This window comes from Loxodonta africana, chromosome 15, assembly GCF_030014295.1.
Source record: "Loxodonta africana isolate mLoxAfr1 chromosome 15, mLoxAfr1.hap2, whole genome shotgun sequence".
Taxonomy (NCBI): Eukaryota; Metazoa; Chordata; class Mammalia; order Proboscidea; family Elephantidae; genus Loxodonta; species Loxodonta africana.
In genome coordinates this window covers 26,301,153-26,316,278 of record NC_087356.1, presented here as the reverse complement: position 1 = coordinate 26,316,278, position 15,126 = coordinate 26,301,153, and the positions used below count along the sequence as shown (strand labels likewise).

General features: G+C 54.1%; 1 protein-coding gene across 8 annotated transcripts in view; it reads right to left on the bottom strand.

Moving 5' to 3' along the window:
• The window catches only part of DYSF (dysferlin), a 242,190-nt gene that overhangs the window by 131,339 nt on the left and 95,725 nt on the right, over positions 1-15,126 (bottom strand). For all 8 annotated transcript variants that reach the window (XM_064268707.1, XM_064268709.1, XM_064268711.1 and 5 more), the window contains 5 exons: positions 9,703-9,818; positions 9,161-9,274; positions 7,344-7,521; positions 6,668-6,792; positions 4,261-4,367 (listed from right to left, as the gene is read on the bottom strand). In XM_064268707.1, the coding sequence (XP_064124777.1) occupies positions 4,261-4,367; positions 6,668-6,792; positions 7,344-7,521; positions 9,161-9,274; positions 9,703-9,818 (640 nt within the window). The remainder of the gene's footprint in view (positions 1-4,260; positions 4,368-6,667; positions 6,793-7,343; positions 7,522-9,160; positions 9,275-9,702; positions 9,819-15,126) is intronic.

Here is a 15,126-nt window from a genome sequence, read left to right as displayed (position 1 = left end):
AGGGACTGTGATACAGACCACCAAAGGGAGATTTTCATGGAGGCCCCGAGCCCAGCCAAGGCTCCCCCAAGAAACAGCCAGTAGCCAGGACTGCCACTAACAAAATGCCTGGCCCTTTCCTGCCCCAGGAAAGCCCAGGGCAGGGGGTAGGGAAAAAGGGACACCAGGAAGAGGAAGCATGGGTCACGCTGCACCCCAAGCCCAAACACAGGCCTGCCAACCCAGGCTGACTGGGAAATCACTGCATGGCAGGCCAGACCCCGCGGCACAGGCACAGAGCTGACTGTTCCTGAGATTGCTGCTGCCTATGGGATCCCAGTGGGTGCCTTTCTCAGGGCGAGCTGCCCCAGAGGGGGCCAGAATGAACTGGCCTCAGGGTCATTCATTCCACTCAAGAGCAACAGCTCCACTGGGCCTGGATCCAGAGACAAGACCAGCCCTGCCCTCGGGGAACCCCGGGTCAGAGAGGCGAACGGGCCACAATGCTCCCTTAAGCAGCCTCAGGCTTGGGAATACTTCCTGGAATAAGGGGCCCAGAGTTGCTCCTGGCTGGACAGGCGGGAGCTGGTCAGGCCAAGGAGAGCGAGGAGGGCGCTCTGGCCGATGGAGCAGTGTCTGCACAGAAGGAAGGCTGGGAACAGGAAAGCATGTGTGAGGAGGTAGTGAGGGTGGGCCAGGCCAGCACAGAGGCCGGGGTAGGACTGGTAGGGACCTAGAGGCAGGCGGTGGGGCAGAGACAGGGCTGTCTACCGGGACAGGAGCTGGAACTTGTCTTGAGGCAGTGGGAGCAGGCAGGGCACAGTCCAACTCGAGTCTTGGGAAGATGGTGGGGAATGTACTGGGGCTGGAGCCCAGGGGGCTGAAGCCCAGGGGGCTGGAGCCCAGGGGGCTGCCAGCATGAGGGGGCAGGAGAGGAAGGAAGACAGGCCAAGGACAGAGAGGCAGAACCAACAGGGCTGGGGAGGAAAAAATAGAGTGCCGGGAGGGTAGTCAGCCAGCTCCAGTCTTCACCTTCGGCATCTGGCTTTGATGGATCCAGAAGAAGACACATGGGGAGGGTGATGAAGTCTTTCTGGGACATGTATAGCCTCAGACACGGCATGAATGTGCTGGCAGAACGTCACATGCAGACATCCAGCGGGCAGTGGGTCTGTGGTCTAGAGATCAGAGGCAAGGGCTGGGCTGGAAGAATAGAGTGGGCGCCGCTGGCCTGTAGGGGAGGGGGTTCCCCAGGGAGATGAGCCAGGAGAAGGGTCTGAGGAACATTGGTGCTGGAGATGTAGGCAGAGGCTGGCTGGAGGAATGAGTGAAGGTTTGGGATAAGGTGGGGGGGGGGGCAGCCAGCAGTTGGCTATGGCAAGCTGGCTCAGGGCCCACACCTGGCTGCCTGGGCTCGTCAGCTGTGATGGCACTCAACATCAGAGTGGGAGGTGGAAGAAAACTCCTTGCCGAAGCCCCTGGGCTGGTCAGTGGCCTCGGATGATTCCTGAGGGAATCTGTCCTGATGCCTGGAATTCTTCCCCTAGAGAGCCATTTGGGCATTCTTTAAGGGGCTGCGAGCCTGGCTCCCCTCCCAAGCTCCTGACCTGAGACCAGTACCCCCAGGAGATCCTGGGTTACCCTTCTGTCCCCAGGAGAGTGACTCAGGGGGCCAGGCTTTGGCAGAAGTGTTTTAGCCAAATCCCCCAAGAGCAGAGCCCTGAGGGGATAGAGGGCAGCCCAGGACTTGTGTCCCACCCATCTCAGATGCTGCAGAACCTCAGACCTGCCCAGGTCCACACAGCACATGAGTCACGAGCAGAACCCAGTGCCTTGGCCTTCCCACAGCACCCCAAGGCCGCCCAACTGCCGAACAGGGCCCAGCAAGTCACTGCAGGCATGGCCTGCAGCAGGGGTACCAGCACCAGTGCCTGGTGAGCTTTGCCCCCACAGCTGCAGGCCCTCCACATGCTGGCCACGCCCACACATGTGTGCCCTCCAGCCCTGCTCTGTCATTAGATCTCCAGACCCCAAGGCCAGCTTCTTCACACATGTCCCACGGGCACCTGCCACTCCACATGGCCAGTCCTAGACTCCTCATCTTACTGGTAACCTGCTCCTCCTCCTGGTAACCCCCAGGGTCCATCCATTTGCCCTGACCAGGGTCTGGGTATCATTCTGGACCTTCCTTTGGCTCCCACATCTAACCCACCATCAAGTGTTGGCCATTACAGAGCAGTACAGCGAGGAGGCTCTGCCACTTTCTAGCTGTGTGAATCTGGGCAAGTTAATTAACTTCTCTGTGCCTCAGCTGCCTCACCTATAAAATGGGGCTCATTCCAGTTCCTACCTCCTAAGAGTTTTATGACAATTAAATTCATTAATACAGGTAAAAGCCTGAGAACAGTGCCTGTCACAAAAGTGCTCATTAAGAGTTTGTTGTTTCTCTGATATCTTCTGAATAATCCACGTTGCCGTCTGCTGCCTTCGGCCTCCCACCCCTCCCAGAGCCTTTGTTCCAGCTCACCTGTATAACCATATGGCCAGTCTTCCCTCACCCGGTCTCCCAGCATGGCCCACCTCCACCACCTCCCACCCTCTCGCCTTCCCACTGAAGCCAGTGAGCCACAGGGCTGCGGCGGGTCAAGCGGCCCTCTCAGCTCTCCTGCTGAGCTCTCCCAGAGCCCTAACGCCTGTCCTATTTGGGCTCCCTGGAGCCAGCAGGGGTGGCTAACTCCCACTGCCCCCTCAGAGTGCACATCAAGTACCCCCTCCTCCAGGAAGCACCCCTGAATTAGATCTGTATGAATGAGATGAAATTTGAATGGGATATATCTGCTCTGAGCTGCAGCCCATGCCTCTGGCCCCCAAAACGCTGACTTTCTTTGCTCACTTTTGTATCCATCACCCCTGGAGGGTGTCAGTGTGTCCTGGAAGCCTGGCACCAAGCCTGCCAGACTTCAGAAAGGTCTGGGGATAGGTGATGGCCTATCTGGAATCCCACCACCAGGGAGAAGGGAGGCGTTTCCCAACTAGGGGTGGAGGACCAAAAGGGGGATTAAATCAGGTGAGGGGGACATGAAGTTTAGGGGACAGCACAGAATGTATTTGCATATATTCATACTTAACCCCATATGGGGTAGAAAGACAATTATTTCTTATTAAGTCCGCTTAACAGCTGAGAAAACTGAGGTCCATGGAAGTAAAGTTGCCCAGAGCCTCAGAGCTGGTTACAGGGACTAGAATCTAAGTCTGCTGACATTTCTTCTTCTTAAAAATAGTAATGTCGCTATTGTTGTGTGCCATCAAGTCCATTCTGACTCATAGTGACCCTGTATGACAAAGCAGAACTGCTTCATAGGGTAACATAGGATATAATCTTTACAGGAGCAGAATGCCAGGTCTTTTCTGCAGAGGAGCCACTGGTGGGTTCAAATCACCAACCTTTTGGTTAGTAGCTGAGCACTTAACCTTTGGGCCACCAAACCAAACCCGTTGCCATCAAGTTGATTCTGACTCATAGCAACCCTACCGGACAGAGTAGAACTCCTCCACAGAGTTTCCAAGGAGCGGCTGGTGGATTCAAACTGCCGGTCTTTTGGTTAGCAGCCAAAGCTCTCAACCACCATGCCACCAGGGCTCCAAATAGTAGCAATAGCTATCATTTATTAAATATTCCCTAAGGGCCAGGTACTCTAGTCATGTGATATTTATAAAGTAGTTATATCATCAGGTTGGCGATGAGGAAACCGAGTTTCAACACTGGTGGTAGCTGGCCCAAAACCACCTAGCAGGGGAGGAGATGCTGAGATGTTCCCCATTCAGCCAGGCCTCTGAGCCCCCATGTTCTCCATCATCCCCCAGAAACCCTTTTCCTGAAGTTGACAATCAGCCTCGTCAATAGAAAGCTAAACAGAAACCGAGGTCCCCCACATGGCCTTGGGAGAAGGAGGGGCACCACCCACCCCCAGCTTCTCCTGGAGATTCCATCAGGGAAATAAGAGGTCGGGGATCAGAGACACAATGCTCCCCATTCAGGTGAGCTGGCCCGCCCCAGGCCCACAGCTGCCGCTGCTGCAGGGAGATTTATGACCTGCTCTGAATGTCACCTTTTCAACTCCCCGTGCTGGCTCCACCACCTTCGGACTCAGCCTGGGCTGGACCGCTGGCCAAGCGTGGCTGGGAGACGTGCCGTCGCTCACCACCACACACCAGCACTCCCGGGAAAGTGGGCCTTGCTGAGCCAGGAGGGGGGCGCAGGGGGCGCCAGGTACCCCCTACCTGCAGTCTGTGATGAGGTCATCCATCAGCTGAGCCACCAGGGAGTCCACGTCCTCGGTGGAGCACTGCGCCTTCAACGCCAGGTGGACCTGCTCCAGGCCAGCTTCCTGTGGAACAGGCAGGGCAGGAGGGGGGTGGGGGTTACATACTGGGCCCCAGCCACAGGCCTTGTCACCTCAGCCCAGCCCCTGAGCCAAACAGGAATAAACAGTTTGAGCAAAGAACACAGAGCCCGGAGCAGACAATCCAGGGTCTGCACTGGCTCAAGAAGCTTCCAGGGCTCCACGCACTCAGACAAATCCAAATTCCCAAGCCTAGTGTTTCAACCTCACTTGTGGTCATGAGGAGTTCAGGTATGTGTACAACTTCAGCAGAAGTTGGTTTCACAAGGCTAAAGGGGTGCACCAGCCCTGGGGCAGGGACTGGAAGGCAGGAGGGAACAAGAAAGCTGGTAATAGGGAACCCAGGGTTGAAAAGGGAGACTGTTGACATGTCGTGGGGTTGTTAACCAATGTCATGGAACAATGTGTGTACTAACTGTTTGATGAGAAACTAGTTTGCTCTGTAAACCTCCAACTAAAGTATGATTAAAAAAAATTTTTTTTTTAAGAAATTGGTTTCATCCTGCTCTTCACTGGCTTCCACTTCAAGCCAGGTCTGACTTTGCACAGGTGAGGGACCCTCTCTGAGACCCTGCGCATTCCATCTCCCCACCTGGAACGTTCTCTCCTGTCCAAATTCTATCACCCAGTAAGCTTAGGTCAAGTCCCCACTTCTGCAGAGGCATTCAGACCACCTCAAACCCCAGGGAGTTCCTTCTCCAAACCGCCATAGCCCTGGTCACCCCTGGTTACACCTGGTCTCCTCCCTGGAGCTCTTTCCCTCTGCATCCATCTCCACGGGCCTCAACCTGAGCGGGGAGGCAGGACCACTCACAGGAGACCCATGAGGCCAAGGCTTTGTCTCTCAGTCCCCCATGCACCCTCCCCACCTGTCAGCCTTCCTCAGCTAGGGACAGACCCTAGAAAGAGAAACCACAGCCCTTGCTGTCACTGACCCTGGAGTTTTGTTGTGACAGAAGAAACCAGACAATGGAGTCTGGAATTCTACAGCATGGACTCCAAATTCTCCCCCATCTTGGTGTATCCTGGTCTCCTCCCCTCCTATTCCCTCCTCTTGAAGTGCCCATCTCAGGGAAGGCATGGGCCACCAAGATACTCCACCTGGGCCTGGAGCCCCTCCTCCCAAGTTACTTCAAGACCCCAATTTTCACCCTCCCCTTCAACCTTTCCTTTTAACTATGCTCACCTCCTCAGCCAAGTTTCTTCCACCCCCCTCCTTTCCTTGACTCAGCTCCTCATTTGCTTCAACCCCTGCCCCACAACTTCTCAGCAGTGGGCCTCACTTGCCTCCTCCATTGCCCAAGAGCCATGATCCTCATGGGTCAGCCTCCACCCCATGCAGGCCACAGAAACGACCTTGAAATCACCACCATGACCACCAGTCTCCCACCTGGCCTTCTCACTTCCCTTGGCCTCTACACCTCTGCTGGGTTTCAATTCTCCTCCATTCTCTTACCAAGCACCACCCGCCAGGTCAGCAGCTCCCAGCATCATAGGTAACTCCCTTGAAGGCCCAGGTCACATCCAAAACAGAACTCATCACCCGGCCTTGCACACTCTGCTCTTTTTCCCAGTTCCCTCAACTTCCCAGTCTCATGCACAACTTTGCCCACCAAAGACCTAAAGCCACTTCTCACAGCCCTTTCTCGCCCCCAAACCCAACTGACCACCAAGTCCTCTTAGTTCAAGGCGTGCCATTTTCTCCCCAAGGTCATCTCCTTCCTGGTATCTGGCACTCTCTCCAGACCCCGCAATGGCATCCTAACTGGGCTGTCACCTTCCATCCATCCCCCCTGAACTCATTCCACAGTCTACTCACTGCCCCATGATGCTCTCCCCAGGCTCCTTAGCCACTCTCCTCTGAGCCCCACCTCTCTCCCTCTCTCTCTCTGGAATGTCACCCTGAATCTAAGTTTGGAAACCTCTGTATGAGAGGCCTTGGTGAACTTGTTCTCTCCTTTACTCAACTGACCCCCTGAGACCAGAGGCAGGACCGTTTTCCATTCTGGGGGTCCAGCTTCTACACAAGCCCTTGCATATGGAAGAGTTAAGGGTATTTGATGATTGAACGAACGAATAGTTCAAGGCTCTGCCCTGCTCCTAGCTCGGTACCTCTCAGCCCTCTTTCTCTGTGCTGCCTCCCACATCAGACCAGGGGTTCCCCAGGCTTGTTCTCATCCCCTCTCCTCTCTTCCCAGTACCCAGGGCTGCAGATGTGGCACCATCAGAACACCCATAGGTGTGGGCACCCATAGGTGTTCAAGTCTGTACAGATTTCCACTCACCAGCTGGTCGGCAATCCTGAGCAGCTGGTTCTGAGTTTCGATCCTGTGGCTGATGTCCTCCCAGTAGGATGAGAGCACCACCACGGGCTTCACGTTGCCCCAGGGTAAGTAGTAGTAGTGGCACCCTGGCAGCGGGGAAAAGGGCCTGAGTACTGGGCCAGACGGGGGATGGGAGTTGCAGAGCTTGGGCCTCCTGGGTGCTCAGGGCTGAAACTGGCACGGCTGGGAAGGAGACAGACACCTGCCCCTCCCACAGGAACTCCCCAGGGACACACGTGGCACGTGTTCTAATGAGGTGCCTGAGCTGCGTTCGCGTACTGAACAGACAGCTGCTGCTCTCATTAGGGCTCCTTAGCACATCAGGACAGAGGAGCTGTTAGAACGACCCAGGGAATCCAAGCACATACTCCCCAAAATCTCAAGGCCAAGTTCAACAGGCACAGTGTAATCATTGCAGGAGGTCAAGATCAACGCCCACCACGGCCGTTTCTGGAATGCAGTCTGAGAACCCCGGCGGGGCAAGGAGGGAAGCAAGGAGAGGTGGCACCCCGAGCAGGTCTGCCAGCGCTGGGCCTCGGCATGGGCCTCCAGCAGCTCTGCACAGGAGGCCTGACGTAGGACTCAGCCCCTGCCCTGTGTCCTGGGCCCCATGGTGGCACCCGACCTCTGGGCTCACCGTCAAAGACGGCCCGGCTGTACTGGGTAGTGGAGGCCAGTGGCAGGCAGGTTGTGTCGAACTTGTTCCCGTAGTTCCCAATGCTGACCTCGAACTGGATGGCGTTGTCAACGTCCTGGAGCATGGAGGCTGAGTAGAAGGCAGCGAACAGGGAGTACTTGCGTCTCCGGAGGAACTTCTAAGAGCAGAGGGCGGGCACAGGGTCACAGAGGGGTACAAGAGGACTCCCAGGATGGGGAGGGCTCACACATCCAGCAGCCCCTGGCCGTGACCGGTGCCCAGTAACTCCTGGCTGGACAGACAGATAGCAAGTGTTCCAACTAAGAAACAATGTCCAGATTTGGTTAGTAACTGAGAAACTCATTCCAGGTCTGTGTGTGCTTGGCCACATTTCCCTAATAAGACCTGCTCCTCCAAGGTCATGCTGCTCCTTAATCCAAACTAGCAGCAATGGCCCCACAGCACCAGGGGAGCTGGTCTCCCACAGGGTCCACCAGGGCAACCCAGGCCTCATCTCCATTCAGAAGGGGCCGAAAGCTCTAAACCATTCCCTGCCCAGGCCGCCCATGCTACCCAAGCTCTCCTCCACACCAGCCAGCTGTTCGATCCACACAGGCTGCCATCTGCCACTTGCATGGACTGAATTAATCTCACTGTCCCCACTGGGTGTCTGGCACAGAGCTAAGGACACAGTAGGCACTCAACAATATGCCCTAATTTGAACCAAGATGATTTTACAATTCTCCTCACAGAAGGCGGAGAGCAAGAGGAGTTAGACAGTTGGGTTTCAGGTAAATAGGACTAACGGCTAACACTTACTAAGTGCTTACTGCATACAAGTATTAATTCATTTAATTCTCGCAACAACCTGATGAGGCAGGTATAATTATCACCCATACTTTACCAGCACTACTGTGAAGAAAGGCCTGGCAATCTGCTTCCATTAAGATGACAGCCAAGAAAACCCTGCAGGGCAGCAGCTCTAGTCCGTAACTCGTGGAGTCACCGTGAGTTGAAAACGACTCGATAGCAACAGATTCTAGTTTGCAGATAGGGAAACTGACACAGTTTGGAATGGGCAGAGCCAGGATTCAACCCAGAGCCACCTGATTACAGGGTCTGAAAGTTTAAACCACTGTGCTGACTCCATACAGCAGACTCCAAGACACAAGGCCCAGCTGTACCGTTCGCTGTTTGGATACATTTGAGCCTCAGTTTCCTTATCTATAAAGTGAAGTTAATGACAGCAGTTTCCTCATAGGGGTGCGGAGAGGATTCACTGATACAAGATGTGTGGGTCACTAGCACGCTGTCTAGTGCTATCAGTGCAAACAAGTTGCCATCGAGTCGGTTCTGACTCTTGGCGACCCCGTGTGTGTCAGAGTAGAACTGTGCTCCACTGGGTTTTTGATGGCTGGTTTCTTGGAAGTGAATCTCCAGGCCTTTCTTCAGAGGTACCGCTGGGTGGACTCAAGCCTCCAACCTTACAGTTAGCAGCCAAGCACTTAACCGTCTGTGGCACCCAGGGACTCCTTGCTGGCACGTGGTGAGTGCTTAATAAATGTTAGCTATTCTGACATTGTTACTATAAAACTACACCTTATTTTGCATCAAGCTCTAGACTTTTCTGATGCTTTCATTTATCTTCTTTGAGCCTCTGAATGCACAGAGGGAGGCAGGGTGGATGTTGTGACATTCCTACTTCCCAGCTGAGACATGAGGCCCAGAGAGTGCAGGCACACTGAGGGTGGGGCAGAGCCGAGGCCTCCCTGGGCAGGACAGCTCAAGGCCAGTCCCTCCTAGAGAGACTCCCTTACCTCCACCCGGAGGATGTCATCTGCGGGAAGGTCCTCCACCTTCTGCTCACTGTGCTCCACCAGCTTGGTCTCCAGGGAGAGCAGCAGCCGGCCTCGGTAGGCCACGCCTTCCCCCTGAGAGTGGAGGTCGCGTCACCAGAAGCAGGGGAGTGAAGGAGGTGAACCCTGAGGTCGCTAGCCTCCCAGGCACCTGGGAGGTCCCTGCATCACTCTGCAGATGGGGGAACCATGGCCCAGAGGGATCAGGGGACATGCCCAAGCCACCCAGATGGTGAGCACCAGACTCCCACCCAGCTGGAGGGAAGATGAAACCTGAGACGGGCAGGGCCTGGGTCCCCCTGGGGCTAGGAGAAGGATTCTGAAGGGCTGGCCACGTGACCCTGGGTGTGCTCAGCCCCCATCAGGCCCTGGGAATCCAGGCTGGACCCAGATGCTACCCAGGCTGGGGTAGAAGACCCCACACGCAGGCCTGGGGACCTGGAGCACCTGCGGCCTGGCATCCTGCCCTTGCCAGGGCCTGCACTGGATTCAGACTGGCTCACCTTGCCCATGTTGAGCTCTGCATAGGGATCTGGGAAGCCTGTGAACTCCCTGGGGCTGCCGTAGAGGTTGACATAGCAGGGCCCGAAGGTGGGGAGGAAGCCTAGATGGTCGTCCGCTGGGAGACACAGGCAGGGATCAGAGGGGCCGGCCCACCACCTTCAGGCCTGAGCCCGTCCCTGGCCCTGAGTCCCCAGTACATGCACCGATGCAGCCCCAGTAAGTGAAGAACAGTGACCTAACGATAGCTCCCATGAGCTCACTTAAGTTCCTGGAATCCTCTCCACTGTGCTCAGACATGCATACTTTTATTAGCTCTATTTTACAGGTGATGAAACCGAGGCTCAGAGATGCAAAGAAACACATGGCAATAAGTAGCAGGTCCCAAATAGTCTAGGCTCAAAGCCTGTGCACTCAGCTCCACACAAAGGTGGGGCACAGGGTCCCCATTCTCAGGCCACACCCACTCCAGACTGCCCTCCATCCTGTACCTCTACCAGTGCCTCAGGCCCTCCAAGGCAAGCGGGCAGAAAGGAGACCCAGAGAAGCCATCTCCCAGGGGTCCGGGGAGGAGTCCCATTGTCCCAAAAGGTAAGCTAGGGGTCCTTCCCCACAGGGCAGCCCCCAAGCAAATCCCCTCCTGCCACCCTCTACCCTGGGTCCTTATGCAGTGGAGCCTGACAAGCTAATGGCCTTGCCTCCTCCCAGCACCGCCCCCACTGGCATTGTGCAGAGAGCAGTCTCTCAGGGGGACAGGTTGGAGGAGAGCAGGAGTGAGAATTAGAACACTGATGAGGGAAAATCTCTTCTCCACGTAATTTCCATCCTCTGCAGAGACTCCCTTTACTTAATGTCATGATTTTCCAGCTTGGCTGAGTTTCCCAGGACAGGACCTCTCTGGTGGGACTTAGAAAACCCCCAAAAGCCAGGGTTTCCCTTTCACAGTAAGGGAGAAGAGGATGTTTCCAGAATACCAAAGGTGGGAAGTGGAGGCAGGAGAGGGAACCATCTGGGAAGACCCAAACCACACAACAATGTGGTATGGTTGGCACAGAATAAATGGCTTCGGCAGGAAGTGCCTGAGCCAGACCTAAGGGGGATCACTGTGAACACTTAGTCCCACCTCTCCTGAGACCCTGGAGAGGAAGGGGAAGGGCAGGAGCAGGGTGTAAGCAGGCCTCTGAGAAATGAGATACGACCCCCCAGAGGAACAAGTTGGGCCCCCATCACCAGGACCCCTGTGTCTGTCATCACTTCCCCTCTTCCTGTTCCCAGCACAGCCAGGGCTCTAGCACCCAGGACAGAGGTGCCCCACCCCCCAGGCTGAGGGAACCAACTTCAGCACTGCTAATCATCTCATCATGATTTACCTAGTGAATTTTAACTTCAAAAGTTTTCTGCTCACCCTGGCCTCCTCTGGGTCACTGCTTACCCCTCTCCCCCCACCCTGCACACCCCTATACCGGCCCCACCCCTCCCTGTCAGAGAGTGGGCTCATTTGAGCAACAACCCCAGCCCTGACTGGGAAGGAATTGCCCTTAAAACATTCCAAGCAATTTGCACATTAAACAGCGGTTCAGAGGTAACAGCCAAAGGTGAGCTCAGGGGATCTCAGTCCCAGCTCGGGCAAATCACAAAGCTTCCCACAACAAAAGGCCCCGCCCCCTGCCAGCCCCAAGCGGAAGGCAACATACGGTCTGTGGCTTGAGGAGGCTTGACCACACCTGGAGGCTCCTCTGAAGCGTAAAGAAATGGAAAGAGGGTTAGGATGGGCACAGCTGGGAGGAGGCGCAGGGTTAGGAGAACGGGGCAGGTGGATGAGAGATAGCAGACAGACAGATGGAAAGACAGTTCAGTGTGGGAAACAGATGTGGCCAGAGGCCTCGCCCCTACCCAAGTTGTGAATTTATCACATCCTTGATGGTTCCACCTTCACACACCCCCAGGCAGACACAGCCCCCCCCCCCACCATGGGGAGCCCCCAGGTCTCTCCCAGCTGTGTCTGTGAATGCTGGTGCATTGTTTGTCAACTGAAAATTGGACCCCAAATTCAACTGGATACATTCAAGAAATGACAAAGAAAAAAAAAGTGCTTTTCCACATTGTAGTCAGATAAGTGAGGGAAACAAAGTGCAGATGTCAGAGTTAAGCAGGGAGGCACAGCCAGCACTCCTACACAGCAGGAAGGTTGACGCTTGAGACCCACGTGCTCCGAAAGACGCTATTTCAAGGGACAACATCGCCATCTAGTGGTTATTTCCAGTACTGCTACTGAAGACTCCATGTTGCATTTTCACAACAGCAGGCACTGGGACCTGCCACTTCGAATGAAGTACAGTGCCAGACCTTGCTCGTTAGCTGAAGGTTCTGCACACTTGGGTGTGCCCCTAAATGCTGGTAAAGGACTGTAGAAACAAGAGAAGGAAGGAGACACTTGGACACATCTCCCTCACTTCTAGGGAGGTCCAAGATGCCCCCAAGGGAGCGAGAGATGCTCAGTTTTCTTCCCCTGTCCTCTCCAGATTCTGCCTCTTCCTGCCGCTGAACTTCTCCTTCTCTTCAAAGTGTAACCAAGTCCAGGGTCATGGCCAAGCCCGGGGACGTAGTTGATAAAATCTGTATTTCATTCATCGTTCACCTTTACCTAGAATATTGTGGATCTCCTCCCAGAAAACACCTACTACTATTTTCCCATAGGTCCACGATTGTGGAGTCGAGCAAAACATTGTGAAGAAAGAATGAGCTGAGACACAGAGAAAGGAAGAGAGGAGAGAGTGAAGGCCTGGACATGAGGACAGGCTGGACAAGCAAGGACAGAGGCAGCGACCCAGCTGAAGGTGGGGCCTGAGGCCCTGGGACCCACCCCTTGGCTCTCCGCAGCCAGCCTCAGCCAGGAATGCCAACTGGCAGAAGTCAGGGCTGCAGAAATTATAATTCATGGCCATTTTCATATCCACAGGAATAGGTTTTCATCAGTGGGGGAGCCCAGCCTCTGGCCACAGGGGAGCTTTCAGTGGCAGCAAGAGGAGAGGACAGGCGTGGCGGGCACAGCTGCAGCTGACGAGAGCAGCCGTCAGGGACCACAGGAAGGAAACAGATTCCATGTTAAGCTCCTTCAAAATGATTACAAACAGGCCTGGCCAGTTATCTCAGGCTAATGAGGCCAAGGTCACTGGTCTGACCTCCATGTGCTTCTTGCGGAGTCAAACTTAGCTTCCCACCCACAGCCTGACCCTGAATCCTGGTGCAGACAGGGCCCCAGCCCAGCACGGATGGCCTCTAATCCCACCAGCCAGCTGACCAACACACGCCTCTGGTGGCTAGGCAGACCAAGGGGGTGGCTCGGGAGTAGTCTGGTTCCCACCTGCAGATCCAGCATCTCTTTTTCATTTATTCACCCATGCATTTGTTCATTCATTCATTCCACAAACCTAACCAGGCACAGTTGCTAGGCACTGGGACCACAAGGTAAGACATGGCCTGGCCCTGCTGATGTTTTAGACCAATGATTCCTAATTTCAGGCAGGGTCACTGGTCTCCAGGTGCTGAGGATCACCCCAGGTTCTCTCCCCTATGTCTGCAGAGAGCTCGTAAAGTCAAGGGCACAGCGACCAGTGAAGCCACTCCAGACAAAGTCTCTATTTACTCATCGCCCTCCTGCCAAAACACAAGTTGATGTGTTTTCCCTAAGCCCAGGGAACTGGGGCTGTGGCAGCCCCAAAACACAGAGGGACACTCCCAGTTCTCTGGCCTGGGCAGCCAAGCCTGACTCTCACCTGGGGAAACTGAAAGAGACACAGAGAAGGCCGCCAGCCCAGGGAGCCACACATCACAGCCCTCAGACAGTCCTGGAGACACCTGTGTCCCCACTCCCAGCTGCCAGCCCTGCCCCTTTATGTACCTCCAACGCCCACAGCACGGGGCTGCCGGACACCAGCCGATGCCAAGCAAGAGGGAAAACCGAGAACTATCCCAAGGACAAAAAGAAACTAACTTGGAATTTTTTTTTAACTGTGGAAAAACTTTAGGATGCAAGTGCCATTTACGTAGCGTGATTTTCATATGTATAAAGTTTTTTTTTTTTATCTGTGTTGCTTTCACAGGTCTTACCTTCAAAAGAAACAGCAACTTCAAAGGAAAGCACTCCTTTTCAAAAAGTATTTTTTTACTAAATACTCTTGAGCACAGAGTCCAGGGAACACTTAAGTGTGTCCAAGCAAACCTGTGGGCAGAAGAGCTTAAGAGGCTAGTGTTGGATCCTGCCCTTACTGGAAACACACACTCCTGGCTGAACCAAATAATCTGGTGAACCACGGGGTGGGAAGATAGGGGAAAAAAATTTTTTTAACAGTTTGGTTTAGTCTTGGTTTTGAGGAAGAGCTGTGGATCACCCAGATGTGCTAGAACCACACAATATGGAGAAAAAAATACAATAGACCTAAAAGGAAAGTTCAAGTGATGGGTTCTGAAGGGACCTCAGAAGGGCAAGTGGGGGAAGCTTGGCCAGGAGCAAGGCAAGCATTGATGTCAGAGCCTGGAGAGAGGCTCCCCTCAGAGGCAGACACACCTCCAAGGGAAGGACAGCAGGGAGCCTGAACAGTTATAAAGCACAACTTGAGCTTGACCAATAAACTTAACTCTTATTGTTACATGGACCGAACTACTTAACTGCCTATTTAAAACTGGTGACCTGGCTGCATGAAGATTCTCCTCCTTTTCCTAAACCGTCTGTGAGGGAAGGCGCTCCTGCCTTTGAACACCTCCACCCAAAGCACACTGGGTTGCCAATGACCTGAGCGCCATCTAGTGGGCACATCTGCACCCTTCTCACCTTCCTATTAAAATATGTATGCTGATACAGAAAAAGATCAGGGCTAACCAGTATCACCATCAAGGGGCCCTGGCGGCACAATGGTTAAGGGCTCAGCTGCCAACCTTTCGTTGGCAGTTCAAACCCACCCAGTGGCTCTGTGGAAGAAAGACTTGGAGATCTGCTCCCATAAAGATTACAGACTAGATTAATTGGCAAAACATAGCTCATAAAGAAAATGTTCTACATCCTACTTTGGTGAGTAGCATCTGGGGTCTTAAAAGTTTACGAGTGGCCATCTAAAATACATCGATTGGTCCCAACATGTTCAGAGCAAAAGAGAATGAAGAAAACCAAGGACACAAGGAAAATATCAGTCCAAAGGACTAAGGGACCCCATGAACCACAGCCTCTACCAGCCTGAGCCCAGAAGAACTAGATGGTGCCCAACTACCACCAACAACTGCTCTGACAAAGATAATAATAGAGGGTTCTGGACAGAGCAGGGGGAAAATGTAGAACAAAATCCAATTCACAAAAAAAAGACCAGACTTATTGGTCTGACAGAGGCTGGAGGAATCCCCGGGACTATGGCCCCTGGACACCCTGCTAACTC